This window comes from Cryptomeria japonica, chromosome 9, assembly GCF_030272615.1.
Source record: "Cryptomeria japonica chromosome 9, Sugi_1.0, whole genome shotgun sequence".
Taxonomy (NCBI): Eukaryota; Viridiplantae; Streptophyta; class Pinopsida; order Cupressales; family Cupressaceae; genus Cryptomeria; species Cryptomeria japonica.
Window position 1 is genome coordinate 201,549,475 of NC_081413.1, and position 27,318 is coordinate 201,576,792.

At 36.9% G+C, this 27,318-nt stretch overlaps 1 protein-coding gene across 5 annotated transcripts in view; it reads left to right on the plus strand.

The window, feature by feature from the left end:
* Positions 1-3,193: 3,193 nt before the first annotated feature.
* Positions 3,194-27,318, plus strand: part of LOC131057637 (pentatricopeptide repeat-containing protein At2g22070) — an 86,721-nt gene continuing 62,596 nt past the window's right edge. Inside the window, exons 1-3 of one of the 5 annotated variants that reach the window (XM_057991786.2) lie at positions 3,194-6,974; positions 7,142-7,285; positions 17,270-17,849. In XM_057991786.2, the coding sequence (XP_057847769.2) occupies positions 3,678-6,890 (3,213 nt within the window). In that variant the 5' untranslated portion in view covers positions 3,194-3,677 and the 3' untranslated portion in view covers positions 6,891-6,974; positions 7,142-7,285; positions 17,270-17,849. Of the gene's footprint in view, positions 7,286-17,269; positions 17,850-27,318 lie in introns of those variants that run through there. The other 4 variants (XM_057991787.2, XM_057991789.2, XM_057991785.2 and 1 more) reach the window with 4 other exon arrangements.

The following is a 27,318-nucleotide window of genomic DNA, read 5'->3' on the forward strand; positions in this document are numbered from 1 at the left end:
ACACTAAAAACTATAATGGTTTCACCATGAAAGCAATTTTTAAAAACTTGACCAAGGCATCTAATTTGTTATTTAGACAATTTTGACAACAACGCCGAAAGGGTCAACACTAACTTGATCAAGGTGGTGCACGATTGATTTGGGAGCTCTCGTTCTGACCCTCATTAACACAAAAAAATAAAATTTGACAAGTTTGAAATTAGGTGTAACAAACATAGATTGAACGGTCCTAACCGAGCACAAGTACCTAGGAAGGAATACAAGTTTCAAGGCAAGATAAAACATTTTTCAGTTCGAAGGATACAATGAACCTAGTTAAGTTTGAAGAACTGATGGCTAAGATTAATCATGGGAAATGTGATTAAGGAGATTAAGCGGTTAGGATTTGCTTATAAATAAAGTAAAGATGAAGAACAGTTATGCGGGCAAATTAGAAGCACAGTGATGCTGCTGAAGTAATTACCGAGTACAAAAGATTGAAAATCTATTTGAAGAACAGAGTGAGAAGCCCAGCAAGGAGAAAGATAAGTCTTATGACAAGATTATCTTGAGCACATGGAATCTGCTTTAGCATTTCAAATGTGAAGTTGCAGATATATATTTTATTACTGTTATTTATTTTTGTAAGTGACAGAAAATCTCTTAACCGAGTGGACCTAACAGTCTTATTTGTAAATCCTCTAGGAAGGTAACATTCTGAAGGAGTGCTTGAAATCTTTTGACAAGGTCACTTCTAACAAAGTGAAGATTCTGATAGATCTGAGGGAAATCCCTTAACCGGGTCACATCTAGCAATGTGTTTGTAATCTTTAACATGATTTGCTTTTAACCGAGCATACTCTAGAAGAGTATATTTTCTTGTGGGTCCGAAATCCCACAGTGGGTTTTCCCTATTTGGGTTTCCACGTTAAATCTGGTGTCAAATGTGTTTTAATGTTTCAAGTTTATATGTTTATGAGTTTGAATGATTTACAGTCATAGTTGCATATCAAGAATAGTGCTATCGAGGTTGAATTTGATTAGAATACTGAATTGTGAGTTTATCTGATTCACCCCCCCCTCTTATCTAACTAACAAAAAAATGAGTCAAGCACAATGGGATCACATATGGAATATAGAAATATATCATAATCAATGATGGAATCGTGGATGCAGGCCAAGGATATATGACAGTGACAGTGTATAGTGTTAAAACAAGGTTCTATCCAAGGATCTAGGGCTCTCTAAATATATACAAATATAAAGGATGATTCAAATGTCATCAAAGGAGGGTATAATTTGTTATGGCTAACAATATCAATCCTAAATTAGTTTGGAAAATGTGCTAAAAGTGCAAACTCTAGGTCAAATTAAGGGTGGTTAGGGTAGGCACAAGGTTAGGCAATAAATTTAATCACCAACATTAGAAAGGGGACATAAATCTATAAAATTTAAAGGTCAAGGGTGAATCAACCCTAACAAATTAAAAATATATAGAATTGAATTATAGATTTAAAAAACTAATTATCATTATAAGGTTTTGTGAAGTTTGTCAAGTTCACCAAAATGAATAGAAAAACCTTCTATTAAGGGATTATTCTAGTTTAATTAATTAATTAAATAAATAAAGCACACATCAACTGCATTAAACAAGGTATTGGAGTGGAGTGGATTAGATTAGATTAGAAAATACTAGATAGAAAGTCAAGTCATGCTATAAATAGTAATAGATAAAGAGATATTGCTTAGCTTTGTTATTGAAGAATGTATGCCATTTAATGAAGAAAGTGAAATTCATTGTATGCCACTTAATGAAGAAAGTGAAATTCATGCACAGGTTGAAAACTAGAAATGCTATAGTTGTGTATGGACCAAAATTAGAATGTTCTATTCTATGTCAGATTAAGTTTGAACATTGTTTCAAATCTAACTCATAGTTGTGAACTCACTTTGTACCTACAAGCTTGATTGTTATTGATTTTTGAATCTCACCCTATAGATTCTTAGGAAATAGAATACTAGACAACAATATCCTCTTTCAAACTCTCAATTTCTTTTGTCAAGTTGACAATATTTATAAATACTTTGACAGACAACAAGCATCATACATGCACATGAATTCTAGAATGATTACTAAGTCATTCACATCACATAAGCTAGGATGAGCAAATGTGAATGTTGTTCTTGAATGTTATTGTATTGAGATATGCGCGTCATATGGATTCTAGATAATATTCTTGGCTATTCCCCTATTTTTATTATAATGAATGTCTTTTTATATATAAACATAACACCAATGTGAAGGTTTTGGCAAAGATGATCTAAGACCAAAGTGTAAGATAAGGCCAATCGACTAAAATGTTTGGTTTTGATATAGTAAATACAAAGGATCAAAAATCACACTTGTGAAGATGGCCTTACAACCACAAACATGACAAGTTAGATAACTAGGTTGGATCAATGTTCAATAGGACTAGATTAATAATCATAATTAAATAGATAAGCCAAATGGATTGAGATTGTGTACACATAAGCTAAGTGATAAGCACAAGACTTGGTACAAACAAAGCTAGATATATCAGCCCAACTATACACAAAAACATGTCATTTATAATTATGCCAAGAGGCATCTACAATGACATACAAATATCCCTAAACAAAAAATTGATTTTGAATAAATTTGACGTGTAGATGACAAGTCAATGCATGCATGTTTCAATTTCTCTATAAGTATTATTTTATTATTGTGAATAAAATAGAATCATTGCCATTTGTCTCTTAAGTATATGAAATTGTTACATCTTTAATGAACATGCAAGACAATTATGTGATAGCTCTTGACATTACTCTACATATATTTTTCTTAGCTCCATGTCCTTCTTGACAACTAATAAACATGCAAGACAATTATGTATATTTTTTTTAAAATATAAGTATACTAGTTATACAAATATTTTTAAAACATTGTCTCGATCAAATATAAAACTATATAAAAATAAATTAAAAAATATATTTTTACACCATTATATATAACTACTAGTAAACTCATACTCTAAAAATCTAAAATATTTTTTTTTTATAAATATTATAAATGTTGTTGTCAAATAACTTAATGTAATCACACTAACTATTTATCTAAGATAAGATAAATATGCTAAATATTTTTTATTAGTTAAAAGCTAAATGAATAGATAATCAAGAGGGATTACCAACAGCAGCAGATTTTCGGAATTTTAATATATGTTTATTTTATAGTTTTTTCTGGTGTTACTGTCCAATGGAGTTTCCTGATGCACACCGGTTTATTGGACCAGCAGATGTTTGTTATTCTATAAATTGGACGCAATAGCAGATCGTTCCAACTGCAATACAACCTCTTAGAACAAAACATAAGAAGGGAATACAGGTAAGCTGCCATTTCTTAAAAAACTCCAAATAATGTTTTACGAAATCCTCCATTAAAATCAAATGCTTCAGTTTTTCAGAAGAAAACTCGAAAATTTAATGTGCTGCATCGGGGAAGAAACGAATTGACAAAATGAATCATCAACTATATAATATGGTAGATAACACCTGAATGAAATTTAACATAAATGAAATCCTCCGCCAAGGCAGCATGGAAGTTTACCAGAGCAGGCAAGTATGGTACAAGTATTAGACTTGGTTTACAGAAATAAGTACAGGGCTCTTGTACCCATATGAGTATGAAGACAGTGATAGCGTTTGGTTATTACTGCGGTAGAAGAGGGATTAAAATAAATAACACAGACTTAAAGTATAATCATACAATGCCATCCATTTCTAGTCTTAATCTTAATCTGGGAGTATTGTGTAGAGATGGTCGGTTAAAGGAGGCAGTAGACATTTTGCTTAACACACACAACCCTCCTGTAGACTCTAACACGTATCTTCAACTACTGAGCACCTGTATTGCAGAGAATGCGCTTTCACAGGGAAAAAAAATCCATTCTTTCATTACTCACAGGGGATTTCCATTTGCTAGACATACAATTTTTCAAAATAAACTTATAAACATGTATCTCAAGTGCGGTAGTCTGGTTGATGCTCGTGAAGTGTTTGAAGAGATGACAGAACGAGATTGCTTCTCATGGAATGTGATGATTGCAGCTTACCGAAGACATGCGTATCCTCACGAAGCATTGACACTGTTTCGGCAAATGCAACAAACAGATGTCAAACCCAATCAGTTCACCTTTGCCAGCATCCTTCCAGCCTGTGCCAAAATTGGAGCTTTGGAACAGGGTATTTATATCCATCAAAGTATAGTGGAATGTGGGTTTTTATCAGATGTTGTAGTTGCAAGTGCACTGGTTGACATGTATTCAAAATGTGGAAGCATACACAAGGCACGTGAACTGTTTGACAAAATATCTCAACGAGATGCAGTCTCGTGGAATGCGATGGTTGGCGGATACGCACAAAATGGCATTCTTGACGAGGCTTTACATCTTTTTAAACAAATGCTTCAACCAAATGTAGTTTCATGGAATGTGATGATTGCAGGGTATGTACAAAATGGTCATGTTGAAAAGGCTGTAGACACTATGAAGCAAATGCAATCGGCAGGCATAGAACCAAACCCCACAACCTTTGCCACCATCCTCCCAGCCTGTGCCAAGATGGGATCTTTGGAACAAGGTATTTACATCCATCAGAGCATAATTGAAAGCGGATTTTTGTCAGACATTGTTGTTGCAAGTGCCTTGATAGACATGTATGCAAAGTGTGGAAACATACACAAGGCATGGAAGCTGTTTGAAACAATGCCTCAGAGAAATGTGGTCTCGTGGACAGCAATCATTGCAGGATATGCACAAAATGGTATCCTTGGTGAGGCTCTAAGGCTTTTCAAAGAAATGCCTAGACGAGATGTGGCTGCATGGACTGTAATGATTACGGGCTATGCACAAAATGGGCTTGTTGAAAAGGCCTTGGAGACTTTTAAGCAAATGCAATTGGCAGGTGTAAAGCCAAACTCCACAACCTTTGTCAGCATCCTGCCAGCCTGTGCCAAAGTGGGAGCGTTAAAACAGGGTATAGTCCTCCATCAATGGATAGTAGAAAGTGGACTTTTGTCAGATTTTGTAGTTGCGAGTGCACTAATAGATATGTATGCGAAACATGGAAGCATAGAGAAGGCGCGTAAATTATTTGACAAAATGTCTCAACGAGATGCTGTCTCATGGAATGCTATGATTGCGGGGTATGTACAAAATGACCTTCTTGATGAGGCTTTGAGGCTTTTCAAAGATATGCCTCGACGAGATGTTGTCTCATGGAATGTGATGATTGCAGGATACACACAAAATGGGCTTATGGAAATGGCTTTGGAGACTTTCCGACAAATGCAATTGGCAGGTGGGAAACCAAACTCTACAACATTTGCGAACATCCTCTCAGCCTGTGCCAAATTGGGAGCTTTGGAACAAGGTATGGACATTCATAAAAACATAATGGAAAGTGGATTTTCGTCAGATGTTGTAGTTGCAAGTTCCTTGGTAGACATGTATGCAAAATGTGGAAGCATACAGAAGGCACGTCAACTGTTCAACAAAATGTCTAAACGTGATGCAGTCTCATGGAATGCAATGATTGCAGGATATGCACAAAATGGTGTTCTTGATGAGGCTCTAAGACTTTTCAAAGAAATGCCTTTACCAGATGTAATCTCATGGACTGTAATGATTGCAGGATATGCACAAAATGGGCTTGTTGAAAAGGCCTTGGAGACTTTTCAGCAAATGCAATTCGCAGGTATAAAGTCAAACTCCACAACTTTCATCAGCATCCTCCCAGCTTGTGCAAAAATGGGAGCTTTGGAACAGGGTATGGATATCCATCAAAGCATAATCAAAAGTGGATTTTTGTCAGATGTTGTAATTGCAAGTGCCCTGGTAGTCATGTATGCAAAATGTGGAAGCATACAAAAGGCACGAGAATTATTTGACAAAATGTCTCAACGAGATGCAATCTCATGGAATGCAATGATAACAGGATATGCAATGCATGGATTTTGTAAGGATGCTCTTGAACTCTTTGACCTAATGAAGCACTCTGGAACATACCCTGATCACGTCAGCTTAGTTTGCGTTTTATTTGCATGTAGCCATGGAGGGTTAGTTGATGAGGGCTGTAAATACTTCAGTGGTATGAGTGACCTTTATGGCATGATGCCTGCTATGGATCATTATGTATGCATGGTTGACCTTCTTGGCCGTGCTGGCTATCTTGAGGAAGCTCTAAACTTTATCATCAAAATGCCAACTAAACCTGCTATGGTTGTGTGGATATGTTTGCTTGGTGCTTGTAGATTGCATAAGAATATAGGGCTAGGAGCATTTATATCAACTTTCCTTTTTGAGCTGGATCCTCAAAATGCTGTGCCTTACGTTCTTTTGTCAAACATCTATGCTGAAGTGGGCAGGTGGGGTGATGCTCAGAAAGTAAGGACATTGATGAAAGATAGAGGAACTAAAAAGATACCAGGGTGTAGCTGGATTGAAGTCCATAAAATGGTACATGTTTTTTGTGTTGGAGACAGATCTCACCCACAAACACAGGAGATCTACGCAAAACTAGAAAACATGTCATGGGAGATGAAGGCAACAGGGTATTTTCCAGATTCAAGTCAGGTACTGAATGATGTGGAGGAGGAGGAAAAAGAAGCATTCCTTTGCCACCATAGTGAGAAGTTAGCAATTGCGTTTGGGTTGTTAAACACTTCCCCTGAAACAACTATTACAGTTGTCAAGAACCTTCGAGTATGTGCTGACTGCCACACTGCAACCAAGTTTATCTCCAAGATTATGGCAAGAGAAATTGTTGTGAGAGATGCAAACCGGTTCCATCATTTTAACCAAGGACAATGTTCTTGTGGAGATTATTGGTGATGCTAAGTGAAGCAAGTTGTGCATATAGGCTTTCACCATAACAAGGTGGATTGTGTCAGATATACAAGGATAAGAATTAATCAGGTTATATCTTCAGTTTTTAATAACAACATCTTTGAAGTTTTTGGAGATTGAAACTTGCTGTTGACTTGATAAAATCAGATGTATATAGAATCATAGATACTGATGGGGTTTTTCCTAAAGCCCAATTTTACCCTATGGAAGTGTCATCACATTGAACTGTCTTTCAGGAAGCCTATACATCCCTGGAAGGAAAAGCAGATGAAGGAAGTTGCTTGAAGAAAATGGGAAGGTGCTTGGCCAGCAGGAAATGTGAGAGCTGGCTTACAATTAGTTCCTTGCTTGGGGACAATGAGGAGAGCGTCTCTTGATAGGTTTTTTCCTCACCTTTCTGTGGTCCTTTAGTTGTATTGATTGTATTATCTTTTGTTAATGCCAGATCTTCCGTGTGGGAATTAAATTCCATATGCCTAGTTATCCATGCAAATTGATATATGTGCATGTAGCTTTTTTCTTCATTCAAGGTTGGAGATTTTAATGTTCCTTCATATAAATTTACCATTGGGAGAGCTAACATGTTTATGAAATCACAATCTTTATTTTTTGAATTTAATTTTATTTCTATCTGTTTTCTTTTTGTCTCGAAATAAAGTGTGAGAATTTATTTCAGTAGAAGTAAAATTATAATTTTTGCTATGTTTTAAATGGCACATGTATATGGTATTCAAAACATTTGCAAAATGAGGTTTATAAATTGATATTAGAGGAGAATAAAATTTATATACATATTTGAAATAAAATTTATATGCAAATTTGAAATGAAATTTATATACAAATTTGAAGTAAAACCACAATTTTTGTGACACTAGAATTGCGCATATATGGTATTAGAAAATAGTGCATGATGATGTCTATAAATTAATAATAGAGCTAAGGTTGGTAGGTAGAGCTAAGAGGCTATGGCTCTCACTTGTTAGCCTAGTTGTGCTATGTACAACAAAGGTGAGCACATGATTTTTATTTAGAATCGCGTGAATAACAAATATAAAAGTATTTGCGGTCAGTCTAGGTTTGAAACAAGAGGAACTTAGGAAGGTAAGAATAACAAGAACTTATGAGGAACAATGCAATAGAAGACCTTGCTAGCATAGAGAGGGACTGTTCAATTGTTTGTGGAAATGTCCAAAATGGATACAAAAGAGGCTGTTGGAGTATATGCAATTTTTTTGAAAGAATCACAAACAAATGTGGTTCCATGGATACTAATGTTGATTAAGCCTCGTGAAATTGGCTATGACAACTTAATGAAAACAAGGTTAAAGAATTTTTGACTCGAAAGTTTAAAGTCAACTATCCACATAAAAGTAAAAGTAGTAGCTAAGATGGCTGCAATGATTGAATTGTGTGGCACTATGAACTTCTGAAACAATTTTTTTCCCTTTTAAAAGCTTACAAAGATTTAACACAAAGCTAGCAAAAACCATGCAGATAAAAAAAAAATAGAATATTGCATAGGAAGTCAAACACATTAAAATTTCTTTTGGAATAATCTTATTCACCTTTTATGTCATAAAATAGTCATTGCTTTTTAAGGACAAAACAAGTGATAGAGTCCTACCAAAAAACCCAACAATCTACTTACACCTGTCTGTTATGATGTATTCACACATCGTCTGATTGCAAATGGGAGCCCCCACTTTTTCGCTTTCTAGGTTGGTTGTCTTAGCTTAGCTGTTGGTTGTTGTTGAGCCTTTACTATTAACCTTTTGTTTGTAGTTGCTCAGGAGCTGATCAAGTCTCTTTCTTATGGATGAAGTGAAGTTCAACACTTCCTTTGCCCTCTTAAGCCTTTGACCTGCTTCTCCCACCATTGTCAGTGGGTGCCCAAACCTGATCACACCCATTTCCATCCCTCACCATTGCCATCACCATTTCACCTTTCCATTTCCTTCCATTTCCCTCTTTCACTCCCATCTCCTTCCATTTATTTCCATTCCACATCCTTAACCTACCCCTACCACTACCGTTACCTTTACCTCCACTACCACTTCCATCTCCCTTACCTTCCATCCCCTTCTACCTCACCCTCATCTTCACCTACCTACCCTTCACCTACATTTACACCTACCTTTGCCTACACCTACATACTCTATCCTCCTACCTCTACACCCCTTAGCCTACCCCATCCTAACTTCCCTACTCACCTAACTATTCCCATTTCCCACATTTATCCCTAATTACCTTTTTCCTAACCTACATCCTATCCTAAACCACTCTCTATTTAACCTAAGCCTACCCTTTCATCCTACATCCCAAGCTCCCTTCACTACCTTCCATCCCACCCTAGCTTACACTTCCAATTTCCATTTTACCACACCTGCTACTTCCTACCTTACCCCTTACCCTTTATCCCCCCTATTCCCTTAAGCTCACCATCTGTTCTACATTACCCACACCATCCCTACCCCTTATACCTGCCACCGCAGCCCTTATAACTCCCCACGCAACCTAGCCTACCCCCACGGCATCACCTCACATCCCACTCCCTTTCTACGCCTTCCTCCCCTTTCAAACTCTTTACCTTTAGCTCTCCATCCCTCCTACCACCTAACATGCTTGGGCCCCACTTTAAACTCAAAATGGAGAATTAAATAAGTGTTTTAAGGACTTTCCTGCTGGGCCCCACAAAATCTGAGATGAAATTTTAGAAGTCTTTACATGCCTTTGCTTGGGCCCACCAAAACTTAATTTTGGAAAGAAGGTAAAAGTTTTTTAAGGCATATTATTTGTTTATTTATTTATTTTAAAAGAAGAATCCACCTCACCATTTATTTTGACCCCTAATATCCCCAGCACATGCCACGATCAAACATAAGGCAAGGTGTGGCTCTAAAGAGATAGAAAGCTAGCCTTGGAAGTAAAAGATGTGTGACATGAATAAAACAGAGATTTAAATTTAAATAAGGTAAAATCAGACATAAAAGGGGTCCTATTAAACATTGAAGCCAGTGTTGCAGGCCTAAGTAAAGGCAAAATTCTGCCTAATCAGAGCAGAAGTAAATGACAATACAAAGATGTAAATTCAGGGCAAGTGTGATGAGGATCAGAGGTCAAATTAGGGAAATCAGATTTGAAATTTATTTCCAGATTTGAGAAAACATTGTTCTCTTTCTAGTATCTTGATCAAAATAAGTTTGTTTTCCAGGTTTAAGGGGAGCAAGGATGCATGGAGCATGGAGCAAAGGAGATCAATCAAGAATTCAAGTTTCACATTCAATACAGGGAGAGTGAAGAACTCAGAATTGCAAATTTTACCAAGGAAGAGTGGTGGATATCCATACAATTCAATCACAGATTCAGCTCAGTTCAGATCATGTGTGAATTCATATCATATAGGCTGCATCTATACAATGGGATCAACTTTCAAAAAAGAAAGTGACCTTGATGAGTGCTTGCTTAGTAAGTCCAAGATTGTACGAATGAAGCTTACAAAGCTGCTTCAAAATAGATTATACAAACCAAGCCTTAAGGACCGATTTCATGAGGAGCAACTAAGTGATCAAAGATGAAGGTTGGACATACTTAAGCACCAAATTGGTCTTCCTTAGAAAATGAAGGTTGGCAAATTACTAAGAAAACTGCGCATCAACCTGAGATCATGAGAAGGAGCATTCAAACAATGTAAGAGGAAAAACTATAACTACATTTGAAAGGTTAAGTAAAGCGAAATTGAGAAGCGAAACCCAAGAAGTTGGAAAGATGCGAGTTGGAGGAGGAGAAGATGAAGTTCGCTGGAAAAGAAAGGAAGGCAAGATCGTTAAACAAGTTGCAAGGATCAAAGTTGGGAATTATCAAGTCAAAGTTGAACCTCTAAGGGAATGCGTTGGATAAATGGTAAGGTGAATTTGAAAGAGATCTGAACATAAACAGCTGGGAAGTAAGTAGGATCGGCCTTTTCACAAAGATGTAAGAGATGAAGTCCGCTTGAAAGAAGATGAAGGATGAATTTGCTAAGTAAGAGGGAAGATAAAATCGATATCTCACAAACATTAGACTTCCAAGTCATAAGGATGGAAGTTGAAACTATCAAAAATTAAAATCTAACCTCCAAGGATGGAAGTTGAAATAATTAAAGATGAAAATCAAACCTCCAAAGATCAAGGTCGAAATATCAAGCACGAAATTCGAACCTCCAAACTCGCTAAAAGAAGATATTGATATGAGACTTTAAAGTCGCAAGGATGGGAGTTGAAAATTATCAAGTTAAAATTAAACTCCTAAGGATGCAAGTTCGCTGAAAGGAATGAAGGATGAATTCACTAAAATCAAGGAATAAAAAATTGACATCTCCCAAGCATAAGACATCTAAGTTGCAACGGTGAGAGTTAGAACAAATAAAACAAAATACGAACTTTCACGCATGAGAGTTGAAGCCCAAATTGAAACCAATCTCAACCTAGACGGCTGGAGGTTAGAATCGCATGGTGATAATCAATTCCAACTTAAGCGCTTTCTTCTACCTATTTGTCAAGTCGGCCCTCTAAAAGGGAGGAGAATAAAGGCGAATTCATTAATTAAGCCATTAAGATGCCAAGTCGTCTTTCAAAGAACATGAAGGGGTGCGACTTTTAACCCCAAGTTGTATAACTAGAAAAAAGAATACCCTTCAGTGACGTAAATGCAAGTGCAGATCACAAATTCGTAGCCCCAAGTTGTATAAGTAGAAAAAGGAATACCCATCAATGACTTAAATGCAAGTGCAGATCACAAATTCGCAGCCAGCAGGGGGTAGAAATTGGAATTCAGTCAAATTTACCGGCATCAAAAGCCAAAGTTGAAAGCAAATTTCCAACGAATATTATCCAAAGTTCAATCGGATTTTGAGATGACACATCAAGGAGTATTTCCAGATTTGCATTTTCTATGTGATTTCCAGATTGAGAAGGGTTTTAGGAAGAGTAATTTGCTGAAGTATTAGTATCATTCTCATTAATTGTCTAATGTTTTGATGCAAATCATTTGTCTTTCAGGTTTGATGCATTGAAAGAATCAACAACATGAAGGAAGTCACAAAGAAGGAATTCCAAAGGAGAGAAGCAGTTGTGACATCAAGGGTTCATTCCAAGGCGACATAAAGACTTCAAGATTAGGAGGAAAGCGACACCTACACCCCACATTTTCAACATTGCAATACAAAGAATTGACAAGTCTAAGTACTTCAAGATGGAATCCATCAAGAACATGAGGAGTCAATCGCAATAAAGAAGATCAAGGAAATCAATGGAAGAGATATCAGGTTACACCTTTGCAACTTGTTCCACTATTCAAGCACATCAAGGATAAGGTAAATTTGTGACATGAGGATGATAACAAAATCGATAACTACATCAAGCTATACATTTCAAGATCAAGGAGTTCAAGTTCCAAGTCCAAGGCAAACAACTTCAAGATCAAAGAAGGTTAAGGAAGGAAGTACTTCAAGATTCAAAGGTTGAAGTTGGGAATGCATCACAAGAAGTAAAATTTCCAGGTTAGAGTAAAGAAGAGTGAAAGCAATCAAGGAATGGAAATAGTTTCAAAAGAGGCCGATGTGGCATCCTATTCACATTCAAGCCAATCAAGTTACTTCCACATTAGCAAGTCCAAGTTCAATGAACCTGATTTATCTCATGATGGAGCAAGTGACACGTGGTGCCTCATCAAATACTATTTTATATACCTAACCTATTCTCTCATTGGTTAGAAATCAAGATGGACATGTGTCCAATTCATTGTAATGATCTTATTGGCCAGAAGAAAGTTTGTTGTAACAAACCCTAATTAGGGTTTTGTTGTTTTTTTATGACACCCTTGGTCCAATAGTGAGAACCGATCAGAGATATGTTCCATGGACCAGCGCTGCCTAGTTGATCAAGGAGAAAAGCAGTGAAATCATGGTTTGAAGTGTTGCCTTGTCGGAAGTTCCTTGGCCCTCTCTTTTTCTTCTCCGGAACTCCGGAACCCCAAGGTTCCGGGTTTCTTTCCCTTAGCCTCTTTCTTTCCTGCTCCGGAACTCCAAGAGTCCGAAGTTCCCTTCCTTCCCTTAGCTTTTCTTCTGTTCACCTCCCCCGAAGTTCCTAGTTCCTCAACCTCGGAAGTCCGAAACCCCCAGGTTCCCAAGTTCCTTGTTCCTCAACCCCGGAACTCCGAAACCCCTAGGTTCCCAAGTTCCTTGTTCTTCAACCCCGGAACTCCGGAACCCCCAGGTTCCGAAGTTCCTAGTTCCTCAACCTTGGAACCCCCATGTTCCCAAGTTCCTTGTTCCCCAACTATGGTGACTCCGGTCTCCAAAGTTCCCCAACTACGGTGACTCTGGTCCCCAAAGATCCCCAACTACGGTGACCCAGGTCTCCGAATTCTTCCAAACCTGCTTTTGGCTTGCAACACTTTCAGATGGCGTGATCGACACTCAAGGCTTTAAATGCTCCGACAATTTTGGCGACTTATGCACTTTTTTTGTGGAGCCACATGGGTGCATTTAATGTTTTTGGCAGGATTTCCATCAAGGGAGGTACGGGGCCATGCTTGCTAACTTATGTCATGCTTGACTTTGGAAGGATATTCAATCTGCCTTCTCAAGATTGCCCTTTGTGGTTATGGCTAGGTTGCTTGCATGTACAAGTCAAGTGCATGCACTTCCCTGCACCTCCAAACTGACATGCAGGGGTCATGATCACCCTTGTGACCATTTTTTCTATATAAAGGTTGTTAAGCCTCATTGTAAAGGGTTCTCTCCCTGCTGGCTTGAGCTTTCTTATGCTCTTCTCTTCTCTTAAAGACTTGTAATTATTTTTGCATTTCTGCAACTGTAAGATTGGCTTTTGGCCTTATGATTAATTGAAAATCACTATTCTTGCCTCCTTCTAACCTATGTATGCTGTGTATGCTTTCTTACCTTCATTATAAGAGTATGTCTTGTGGCTTTTCTCTCCATCTATGCTGTGTTAACTTGTTTTTTGAGTGTGACTTGTGGGAATCCTGCTCCCCTCTTGATACTTAGCAAATTCTAACCTCCATACATGCGTTTGGGTCACTTATGCAATTGAAGTTGTGCATCTCTTGGGTTTTTTAGTTGGTTTCTTGGGCCATTTCGGTAGGGAGAGAAACAATCTCTTCTTGGTGCATCACCTCCTTTCATTTCAAGCATTCTCTCTTTCCTTTACCTCTGCAAGTTGTTAGGGTAGGCTTAGGAGTTAGTTTTAAAGTGTTGAGTTGGTTCAACACCTGCACCTTGGATTGAGAAGGAAGCCGACCTTCTCCAGAGATTCAACCCCCTTGCGCAAGGTCCCACACTTCGGTGTTGTTTCCATGTTTCACAAGGTTGCTGAGTTGATAGCTCAGCAAGGGTGCGAGCTTTTGTGATAACAGGTTTCATTGTAAAATCTCGGCCATTGATCTCAAACTGATCTGAGCCTTTGAATTGTAATGAGCTCTCTATATAAGGCTCTATCTTCTCATTTGTAAAGATTAATAGTGAATAGTAGAATAGTTAGTAATTGATCAATAGATAATAGCTAGTTAGCAATTAGAATAGAAGTTAGATTAGGAGAAGGCAAATATTGTTGCCAAAATCTTGTTGTAAAGAGCATTTGATTTCATTGAAGCTATGGTGAATTAATGTGTCATTTCAACAAGTTGCATGGTCTCTACTTCTCAATTCATTTGCTTTCATGTTGATTAGATGAATGATACGAGTTGTGAATGATTAATGGTGAAGTTCATTTATCCATACCATTAGCAATTTGCTAATTGTAAGTTTACCTTGTGTGGTCAACTGGAATCCTCAAATAAGCTTAACTTCAATTGCTATTCACACTTTGATATGCATCACCTTGATGGTATCCTTGTTGTTGATAGTGATTTGAACATCAATTTTACCTTCCTTAGGAGATCACACTAGTTTTGTGGAGTTGTTTATTGATGGCGAAGCAGAACTTAGTTGAATTTCATCCAATCATTCATTGTCTCTTGCATTCTTAGGAGTAGTGTAGTCTTCCTTAACCCATCTCTTTTGTCCTTTTTTATTCTCCAATCAAGTAGATAGAATCTAAGTTCCAACAATTCAAGCATTCATGTATAATGTAAGATCCCTTGAAGAACTAGCAATCACATCAACCCTTGAGCTTATCCACAAGTCATGACTCGACATTAGGAACCTTGGAATCTTCCAATTGATCACGAAGTTTAGCATTTGGGAAGACTTTGTTCAAGAGAGGATAAGATACTTTTGGGTATTTTATTCTGTGTTTGCATGTGCATAAAAAACACATCAACATTGTCCAATTTCAACTCATCTACAACCAAACACATATTTTATATGTGCTTTCTTTTTGAAAATATAAATCCTAAATATTTGACTATTTGTGTGCAAGCAACATTGCTTTTTTGCATATAACACTCCCACTTAGCCAAATACTTTACAACTAAACTCAACAAGCAAACAATTGGACAAAATCATTTACCACTTGTTGTGACGTTTTCACACATCACCCCATTGCAAATGGGGACCCCCTAGTTTTTGCTTTTTAGGGTTGTGTCTTAGTGTCTTGGGGTTTGTCTCGGGTCTCTAGCCTTTGCAAAGGAGTTAAGTTTTGTGAAATTTGGAGGAATCATCAGAGTCAAAAAGTGAAGGAACGGTCAAAAGAATTTTTTAATGCTACGGATGGTCTGAGATAGGTCGAAGGAGTAAAATTGCAATTTGTTGGTGTCAATTCTGACAACTTGCTTTTTTTAGGAAATTTGCTTTTTTGCTTTTTTCTAAAATTAGAAAGTTTTTTTTTTGCATTTTGGGGCCAATCCGGAAACCTTTTTTAAAATTGCTTTTTGCTTTTTTCGAGGTTTTGGATAGTTTTAGGTTTAGAAGATGTGTCATGTCAGGAGAATTCATCCAGAAGAAACCAAGTATGAAATAACTTTTGAATCCAGAGGATAATTTCTAAAAAGCTGATTGAAGATCACAAGAAATTGACTAAGTCTAGAACTTGGTTTGAGAAAAATTCCTTGTTTCCTTGAAAAATATTCCTTGTTTTCACAGAAGAATTCCAAGTTTCCATGGAAAACTTCCTTGAGCACAAGCAAAGTCTGCCCAAGACAAGTGGGAAACTTCACAATCCTATCATGATGTTTGCCCAAGAAGGGGTATTAAAGGTGATTAAGTATAGGTGCTTGGAAGAGGAAAGGTTGAAAATTTTGGTTAAGTATAAAAAATTCATAATCCAACCTCAAATCCGCCTTACCTCATGGTGAATCTTCCTTGCACAGTTGCAAAGTCTGCCCATGCCATGGTCAAAAGCTCCTTGGCTAGCATCAAAGTCCGCCTAGGCAAAAATTTCAAAAAAAAAAAAAAAAGTTGAGTACAAGGAGAAATTCGTCCAACTCTTGAAAGGAAAAAGTTTGAACTTGGCTAAATTGAAAAGGAAATGAAGAAAAAAGGTTTCTAGAAGGAAGCAAAGAAAGTAAATTGCAATAAGTTTTAAAACACAAAAACAATAAAGCACAAGGAAAGTTCAATTTGGAGGCCTAATTGTGACTAAATGCGTTACCATTCATTAAAACAAAAAAAAATAGTGCAAGAAAAAATTCGAATTCTCTATAAATATAGGCCTTGGCAACTTCACCATTCCCACTTTTCTCTCATCCTTGTGCAGTTCGAACTTTCCAAGGCATCTTTCTAAATTTTTTAGGTGATTTCGGTGTGTAATTGCAGGTTTCAGGAAGTTCTAAGGAGAATTCAAGGCATTCAAAGATTGATCAACAACATTCTTTGAGATTCTTCTTCATTTCTTGCAGGTCTGAAGCACTTTCATGACAAAATTCTCAGATTTTGGGCCTCAAAATTCCTTCCCTTATTCTGAAATTTTGATAATCAGACCTCTTCTTAGGTTTTCCACATCAAATTTTCGAATTTTATCAGAAGAACAGGGTTGCTTTTTTATGTTTTCTTAATCTTACAGGTAGAAATTCTCAAAATCAGACTTTGTTCCGTAATTTGCAGAATTTTCTAAGTATGATTTTAGCTCCAAGAATCTTTTTCCAACTCTGATCAGATTTAATTTCATGATTTAAGCAGTTTTCCAAGTCTGATTTTGATTTCCAGAATATTTCTAGGTCTGTTTTTCAATTCTAAGTTCATTATGAAGCATAAATTTCATAAATTCCTAGTTATTCTAACTCTGATTTTTTGTTTCTCAGACCATACTTTGTCTGAATCTGAGTCTGATTTTCAAAGTTTAATCAGAAAATCAGAGTTATTCTTTCAAAATTTGTCAAGATAACATCAAGCTTATTTTGTTTAACTTAGAAATTTTTCATACTTTCAGGTACTTGATGTCAACTCAAGGAAGAGACTTCCAGGAAGGTGCCGATGAAACAAGGAACCAGTTGAAAAGATGATGAAGAACAACATTCACGCTTCAAGGTGGAATCCAAGGATGAAATGAACCAAGAAGAAGGACTTACACTTTATCAAGACATTCAAGAATATCAAGTCATCCAAGGATATTCCCGAAGGCATCAACACTTCTTCATGATGAGGAATCAAATCTGCAAGGCAAGTTGAGATGGCATCCTAGTCATCAACCAACCAATCTAAGGGTTCCAAGTCAGACATGTCTAGGTGCAATGAACGAGACTCAACAAGTGGAAGATATTTTCTCATTGGCTATCCAAAACATTGTAATTTTCTCATTTGCCAAAAAGAGTTTTTTTGCAAATAACCCTGATTAGGGTTGCATCTATTAATCTTGGCCATTGATCTTGGATCAATCTAGGCCATTGCTTTTTAATGGGGTGCCTATATAAACCCTCCTCCTCATTTGTAAAGTGAGAGATTTATTAGAAATTGTTGTAATAATACTTCTTATGTGCTAAGACATAATTCATTGTTCAATTGTTGGTGAATCTTGTCTACTTTTGCAAGTTAGCATGGTTTCTTGGCTCTCAATAGAATAGATTTCATTTTCAAAGTTGTTAGATTGAATGAAGGATTTGATGGAATTGCTCAATGTGGAATAATGTGTTCATACTTTTGATAATTGGATGATTTTTAGTTATCATGCAAAGTTAGCTTGAGCCAAAAACAAAAACTTAACTTCTATTTTTTCATTCATTTTTCAAAATGTTGGTGAATGAAAGTGATATGAAAATATTTTGATTTCCTTAGAAGATTGCACTGTTGTTGTGTAGTTGTTGATTTTGGCGAAGCAAGAATTGGTTTTGAATTCAACTTTTGCGATTCTGTCTCTAGAGTTCATAGGATTAGCTTAGGATTAGAATTATCTTCCTACACCCGTCCTTTTGCCTTTTTTTCCAAGTCTTAGTTGAAGTAGGATTGAACATAACTTATTGCAAAATCATTACAAAAAAAAAAAAGTTACAAGCGTCAGCAATTAGTAGAATCCTTTGATTGATTCACTCCTCGAACAATTACATAAGTCCCCCTTGAGATTACCAGCATTTCACAACGAACCAACTGAGACTATCCGCATGAATCTGGAACCTTGGAGTAGTCTTTGTGATCACACAACCTGTCTATTTAGCACATAGAAGATTTTGATCAAGAGAGAATAGGATATCTCAAGGTATTTTATTTTGAGTTGCGCGTGCATAAAAAACACACCAACACCACCCAACAATAGAGACACTGCACTATTATATCATTCATGCCTAGGAAGGGCCCGAGAGCTCACTTGAGGCACAACAATTCCTTGAGATCCCTCGTCATTTGTTTACTTGGAGGCTTTTGAATATAAGGGTGTCAATGGTGTGTAATGTCCACAATTTATCTGGCCTAGAAAATAATTAAATATTTAAAATTATGTTTTAATTATTTAATAAGGTCACTAATTCCTAAGTTTTAAGTGACCACTTTTTGTGTCAATGAAAGCCACTTTATTTCCCAAGATAATGTTTAATATTAAAAAGAAAGGGAAATACGAAAAAGAGAGGGAAATATGAAAAGAGAGAGAAGCTGAATAGGAGAATATGAATTGTTTTTTAGAACGATTATAAAAGAACAATGATAAGCTCATTGAAGGCATGTTGAGTTTATTCTTTTTTTGAGTTTGTAACTCTTGCAGTTTTGGAGTTTGGATTTGATCCAACTCGACCTCTTGAGGATGGAAACCCTCTTGGGAAGGTTAGTTTCGGTGGTGAAACTATCCACCCTAGCTGATAATTGGCGGAGTCATTCAGATTTTGCAATGGGAGTTAAATGATCAGGATTTGGAAATTTTGAGAAGTTTCATTCTGAGACAAAATTTGCATTATAAGGATAATTTATGTTATCATGGTATTCTTTGCAATATTATATTAAACATACTTGTGGAGAAATTATTAATAATATTGGAATTCATATCCTAGAGAGGTTAAAGGTATTATTTAATATTGTGGAGTTTTGAGCATGGCCCTTTGAAGAAGAAACCGGGCTATTTAAATTAAATAATCATAAGTTGTTTTAGACGCCAAGTATTAGTGATTTAATATTTGTGCAAAGGATTTATTTTGTATATGATTATTATCATTGTTTGGCAAAGACTATGCAACGATTAATATTCTTAGAAAAGACATATTGCACTTGAGCGCCAATAGCATTTTATTGCGTGAGACTCTTGATTGAGGTAGTGTTGTGCCTTGGTGTGAAGGTTCTTATTTGATGCAGTTAGATTGAGTTTTAGCGCGGTTGTGTGGGTCCTTCCTCTTGGCACAGGTCTCTTCTCTATAAAGGAAATTCCAAGACTTTGGCACAATCCCTCTTCTTGAAGGCATGCGAGCTCCTTAATAATGGTGGAAGATTGAACCTGCTATCCAGCCACTATTTGAGTTTTGAATTGAGTAACATCTCTGTGCAGGTCAGTCTTGTCTTAAGGCTTTCCTTGATGGTCGAATCTGTTTGCCAATTAACTTTTTTCCTGGCATGGGTTCTATTTATGCTTCATTTGGGTGATTTATCACAATATTTCTAGTTTCCTTAAGGTGCCAAGATTGTGAGACTTGTGGCTCGATTTGGTTTTGATTGCAAAGCCCGCTAGGCATCTAGTTTAGCATCTCCAGGCATTCTAGTTGATATGGTTGCAGATCGAAGGTTCATAATTTGTTATTGTAGAGTCTTTCAATATGGTGGGAAAGCATTGTGATGATCATGGAGTGAGATTTGGTTGCCATTTAATGAGTATTTCATGTTACATGATTTAAAGCAGGTCTAGAGTATTTCTCTATAGCAGTGGAACTCCATACCTTGTGGTGCAAGAGTAATATAGTTTGGGCGATTAAGTTCTTGGAATTGACATCTTGGTCGGAATAGGCATTTGGGTGTGAATACTTATTGTGTGGGCTAGGCCTCTGTGTTTGAACAAGTTTGAGGTCGAATGATGCATTTGAAGGACAAGTTGCCTTAAAGAGGTTGCTTTGCATGAGGGGCAGATTTTCTCTAAGTGTCTAGGCCGCCAAGAATATCATATATAGATTGAAGTGTACACTTCCTTACTTGGGTGTATATCTTTGGAGCGGCTGTAGTGATTATTCCTGATATGCACTTCACACATGGCTAATGCATATCTCAGATATTCTTGAGTGCTGGAAATATAATTTCGGATTTCTCTATGTATTGTAAGGTTGTTGTATATTGCAAAATTGATTACAAACCTGAACATACAATGAAAGCTTTGCATTGGGAGATCATGAATTTCAATTGCTATTGCTGGTTGATTACCTTGCAGACCTGTGCATAGGTGTTTGGCACTGTTTTGGAAGAAGTGTTGGGAATTTCAATTCGTTGCTAATCATTCATTAAAGATTGGGGAAAATCATGAGCTTCACTGGTAATTGATCTGATAGGAAACAGATTTCTTTAATCCCATTAAGACAAAGATAGAAGCTGGTTATTGACAGTAAGGTGCACAATATTTATATGTTTTGTTTACAACGAGCATTACTGTATTGAAATTTTTGAACTACCAATCATAGAGTAAGCTGTTGCATATCAGATTTTTAAGTTTTAGTTCTTGGTTATTGTTTTTATACTTGTGCCATTGAATATCTTTATCAGTTTTTGTTTGCAAATTTGTGTATGTGATTTCATGTAAAATGTTTATCAAAATTACTTGGGAACATAGTGTCTAAATCTGGAAAAATCTAGTAAGGGTCTTGTTGTGACGTAATCACACATCGCCCCATTGCAAATGGGGACCCCCTTGTTTTTTTTTGCTTTTTAGGGTAGTGTTTTGTCTCCAGTCTCTTGCCTTTGCAAATGAGTCAAGTTTTTCGAAATTTGGAGGAGTCATCAAATCAATAAGGATAAAGAATGATCAAAAGAATGTTCAAATGCGACGAATGTGCTTAGACAAGTTGAAGAAGTAAAAACACAATTTTTCGGGATCAATTTTGACAACTTCCTATTTTTAGGAAATTTGCTTTTTTTTGCTTTTTCTCAAAATAGAAAGTTTTGTTTTTGGCATTTTGGGGCCAATCTGAGAGCTTGCTTTTTCATTTTTCTTTTTTCTAAAAATAGAAAGTTTCTTTTTGCTTTTTCCAGGGTCAGGTGGTTATCGAGTCAAAACAATGTCAAGCCAAGACAGAACCATCTTCTAATCTAGAGGATAATTTCCAAAGGGCTAATTGAAGATCACGAGAAAATGGCTAAGTCTGGAGCTTGGATCAAGAAATCCCTTGTTCAATCATCAAGATTGTCTATCCTTGGTGAAAAATTCTTGATGGCATTGAAGTCCGCCCCATGCTTGTTGAAAATTTCTTGATGGCATTGAAGTCCACCCCTAGCAAGTTAAATTTCCTAATGGCACTGAAGTCCGCCCCATGCTTGGTGAAAATTTCTTGGTGGCATTGAAGTCCGTCCCTAGCAAGGTAAAATTCTTGATGGCACTGAAGTTTGCCCATGCTTGGTGAAAATTCCTAATGGCATTGAAGTCTGCCCATGCTTGGTGTAAATTTCCTAATGGCACTGAAGTCCGCCCAAGCCTAAGGAAGAAATTCCTTGACTTAGTATCAAGTCCACCCATGCTTGGTGAAAAATTCCTGATGGCACTGAAGTCCGCCCATGCTTGGTGAAAATTTCCTGATGGACTAAAGTCTGCCCAAGCCTAAGGAAGAAATTCCTTGACTTAGTATCAAGCTCACTCTAGCATGTGGAAAGTTCCTCAAGTGCATACCAATTCTACCCTCTAGACATGGAAGGAATTCTTTGTCCAATGCTAAGTCTGCCCTTGGGAAGGAGAAATTCCTTACTCATGCAAAGTCTGCCACCCCCCCCCTTTGGTGAAGAATCCTCAAACAAGAGTCAAGTCCACGTAGGAATCGAGAAAATTCTTTGTTCAAGTGCAAAGTCTACCCAAGGTGGATAAAGGAGAATTTTAGCTGAGTGTAGGTGGATTAAAACAAAAGTCAAAAGCAAAGATGAAATTCATGTAAGTGTTGAGGAGTTGAAGGCAAAATTTTGGCTGTTATGAAGACATGAGAAAATTCCACAAGCAAGGTGAAGTCCACCCCTTGGGGTAAGGAATCCACAAATTGAAGCAATTCCGCTTTGGCATCATGATGAAAAATTCCCAACCATAAAGAAAGTCCGCCCAAGATGAAATTCGCCTAAGTGTTGATGGATTGAAAAAAAAAATTCAAAAATTTTGGCTTACTGTTGGTGGATTAAAGCAAAAAGTTAAAATCAAGTGTGAAGTTCGCCAAGGGGAATGATGAGAAAATTCCTTGACCTCACATGAAGTCTACCCTCCAAGCACAAGAATCCTCAAGGTGACATGAAGCCTGCCCAGGGAAAGGAAGAAATTCCTTGTTGCACATGATGTCCGCTTTGGGAATTAAGAAAAATCCCTTAACCAAGTAGCAAGTCCGCCCAAGGAGGATGAAGAAAATTTGGCTGTGTTGAAAAATTCAAATCTTGATAAAATTTGACATAAAGAGGTGGTCAAAGTGAAATTCCTTTAAGCGGGCATCAAATCCCCTTTATTCTCCTCCTAGCTTAGTAAATTTTCATGTTTTTTCAGGTGGTAGATGTTATCTCAAGAACAAATTTCCAAAAAGGTGCAGATGAAGTTCAATAACAAAGGACAACAATTGGAGTCCAAGATTGTGACAAAATGGAAGAAGGTTGGAGATACCGACCTTGGCCATGTGGACCTCGAAGACTTCAAGAAAAGAAGAAGGCAAAGAAATATTCCTTGGAAAAGATGAAGATTGATGGTGCCAAAATAGAAGAAAAAATCAAAGCAATCCAAGACAAGGTCTTCGTCATAGTCTCCAATGTGCTTGAGCGGGAAATAGTTCGAGGCAAGGACATGGATGTAGAGAACTTAAAGGCCAAAGTTCAGAGCAACTTATTCACTTGTACAAATCCAATCTAGAAGCAACAATTTAGCAAGGCATCCTCATTTTTGTCCATTTAGGATGGTTTTCGAAAACTAATGAGATGGACTTGATGGAATACAAGATTGACATTTTGCCAAGCATCCCAATGGAAGAGCTCGACCCCATAGTGACCAGGTTCATAGAATTTGCTGCTGAAGAAAATGATAAGGGACACCCACTTCTAGAAGAAAGCTGAATTTAATAGTTGTCTATTTCTCATTGGTCCATTTTGGATAACTGTTGTAGCTTGCCGTAATTAAGGTTTAGGGTTTTAATCTTGGTCGTTGATCTTGGATCAATCTGAGTTGTTGCTTTGTAATGGGGTGCCTATATAAATCCTCCCCTTCTCATTTGTATTTCAGAGAAATTGTTGTAGTGGTACTTCTTAAGTAATAGACATAATTCAATGTTCAAAATGTTGGTGAATTTTTGTCCACTTTTCTAAGTTAGCATGGTTTCTCGACTCTCAATAGAATAGATTTAACTTCCAAGTTGATAGATTGAATGAAGGATTTGATAAAATTGCTTAATGTGGAGTTGATGCTTTCATACTTTTTATAATTGGATGATTTTCAATTATTTTGCAAAGTTAGCCTGAACCAGTAAATGAAAACTTAACTTCTATTGCTATATTCATTGGTCAATATGTTGGTGATTACTAGTGATATGAAAATCTTTTGAATTCCCTAGAAGATAGCACCGTTCTTGTGTAGTTGTTGAATTTGGTGAAACAAGAATTGGTTTAAATTCCACTTTTGCAATTTCTGTCTCCCGAGTTCATAGGATTAGCTTAAGATTAGAATTATCTTCGTAAACCCTCACCATTTTTTCCTTTTTTCCAAGTCTTAGTAGAAGTAGGATTGAAAAAAACTTATTGCAAATTATTCCAAAAAAAAAGAAAGTTAGGAATCAACAGAGTCTTTAGATTGATTAACTCCTCAAATAATTATGTAAGTCCCCCTTGATATTACCAACAACTTACAATGAACCAATTGAGACTATCTGCACGAATTTGGGAACCTTGGAGTCGTCTTTGTGATCACACAATTTAGCTATTTATCACATAGAAGATTTTGATCAAGAGGATAGGATATCTCTAGGTATTTTATTCTGAGTTTGAGCATGCATAAAAACCACACCAATAGGTCTCTGCAATGGTATCAAAACCACAATTCCTGCCAACTTGTTGGGCAAAAAGTCAGAATTTGATTTTAGATTGAAGCATGGCATCAAAGGATAGACAATGGTTGGCCAAGATTGTACAAGAAGCAAGTAGCAAGCTTGGTATTCTATATCAACCAAGGGATGTTGTTTTCAACACCCTAAACGGATTAGATGAATGCTTGAGCATAATGAAGTAGTCATCTTCAAATGTTTTGCATCTTGCTCTTGTTCCTGTAGCGACTTCTTTAAGTCGACATAGGTTGTTGAGGTATTTAGATAATGAGATCAAGTTGATGGTTACTCCGTGCTTAAGTGAGATTATGAGAATTTTGGCATTGCAAGTTCCCTATGATGATGACACTATGAAGGACGTATTGCAGCTGATTGTAGATAGTTTTCAAGATCTTGATGACATCAAAAGTACTCATTATTCAAGAAGAATAACCTTCTATTAGACTTGGGATTGCAAGATCTGATCTACAATATGTTTCATAATTTCTTGGTCACGATTAGGAGAGAACATGATAAAGATGTTATTGCAGCCATAAAGAATATTATGGTTTTGTCTATCAAGGAGAGTGATGCTTTGTCCCAACCCGTCTTATCTATGCTATGGGCTGTTTGGAAACAAGAGTGGTGTTGACGGGTGTTTTGTGACCACACCAACACAGAATAAAGTTCCCAATGGTCACTCTATCCTCTCTTGATCAAAATCTCATTTATGCTAAGATTGCAAGAAGACCATACATTGATTCCAAGGTTCCAACTGCATATTGGCGACTTTATAATGGATATAGACTTGTTTGGTTGATGTTGCTGGTAATCCAAGGGGACTTACGCACACTTGAAGAAGACGTAAACAAATTCTAAAAATTCAAGGGGACTTTGCAAATGATTTGGCAATGGATAACACTTTTTTGGGTCTTTTCGATGAATAATGCGGAAAGTAAAATGGGAAAAGGTTTTAGAAAGTCTGATCTAAATCTAGGAACTCAACAGATATCAAAGACTCTAGTGAGATCAACCACACTTTGCTTCGCCACTTTTAGACAACTACACAAAGGAGGTGCAATCTTCAAAGGTTGTGCTTGTAAGATTTTAAACCATCAACGAACACCATCAAAGAACAATGTTCATCCAATAATTTAAGTTAAGAATGCACATGTAGTCTAACCTTACACTACAAATTGAAATCATCTATCGACAAAAGGTATGAGCATATGATCTCACCACAAAGCAATGTAATCTATCTCATCTAAATACTTGAAGCAAATCTAAACGAAGTGAGGAAGATGAAACCATGCAAGTTTTAAAATAACTCAAGTGAACACCAAAAGCCAATGTTTCACTATTATTATCTCAGAAACTTATAGCAACGATCTCATAAATTCTCCCTCTGTTACAAATGAAGAGTTGACCCCCTTTTATAGGCCTCCAAGAGGAAAATGGACGACCTAGATTACAATCAAATCAATGGCTAAGATTTAAAATGCAAAACCCTAATTAGGGTTTGACCAAAGATTCCTAAATATGACGCCAAGTAGTGGGGGGGAGCAATTAATGAAGAATCTTGCCCACTATGTATTAATTGCCCTTTTGCTCTAAAAATGGCATTCATGATGCATTAAATGAGCCGCTATCTCCTTAAATATGGCAGTTGCCATGCATTGAATAAGCCACCACTTGCTCAAAGCGTCCAACAATTAATGCACCATCATGCCCTTATGCAATCAATAGATTCTCATCCAAAATTGGACGACCATTATTTCATTCATTGATGGCGAATGCGACAAACCAGGCCACAACAACTTCCAACTCTCCTATGGAGACACTTGGCACAGTATCCAATTTGAATTCCAGCAATGAAATGTCCTCTTCACACTTAGAGAAAAACTTCTCCCATCTTGATGCTGCTTCTTGAGTCTTGCACATTGTGCTAGAGAACAAGGAAACATTTTCCAAATGTTCCTTCGAGAAGGATTCCACAAAGAACTCGTGCAACCTATCCTTCAGATGGTCAACTATCAGCTCTTCATTAGTCAACCTTCTTGCAAACAATGCTTCAACTGCATTGAGGATTTCTTCCTGAACCTTTCTGATTGATTCTTTCAATGATGCTGACTCCTTTCTAAACCTTTCAAAGAATTCCTTCTAGTGCAGACTGCATAAAACCACCAAGGGAAGTCATATATTTCATTTTCCTGGAAATCAAAGTCTGCTTGGGAATTCCCATTAGTGCTTTCAGGCGTGGAATTGTCAAGTCCTGATAGATATGCGCATCTACCCATGAATTGTCCACAATCTCAAGCCTGTTCAGGATAACAAGGATTCTCCAATGGAAATGAGCCAAGTCCTCAATAAATTTACCAACTGAAGTGAAGACGCCCTCAACATACTCCTTAGAGAACTGAGCTCTTCTCCTTATTTCTTCAATGCCATCAATGGATTCCTTTGGAAGAGAAGAGGGAGGAACAAAGGACGTTTTGATATGTTTTTTAGGCACATGCGAACACAAAATAAAATACCCAAAAGTATCTTATCCTGTTTTGAACAAAATCTCTCAAATGCTGAAGATTAGCTTAAGGATCACTTGAGAAGACTCTAAGGTTCATGAATGCAGGGTCACTATGTGTGGATAAGCTCTATTGGTTGATGTGATTATGTTGGAATCACAAGGGGACTTACGTTTGAATGCCTGAATGCTTGATTTGCTAGAACTTAGGTCCTATCTACTCACTTGGAGGATAAAAAATAGCAAAAGAAATAGCGTTTGAGAAGTCTATGCTAGGACCTAGAATGTAAGAAGATGGATGAATGACTATATGGAATCCTACCG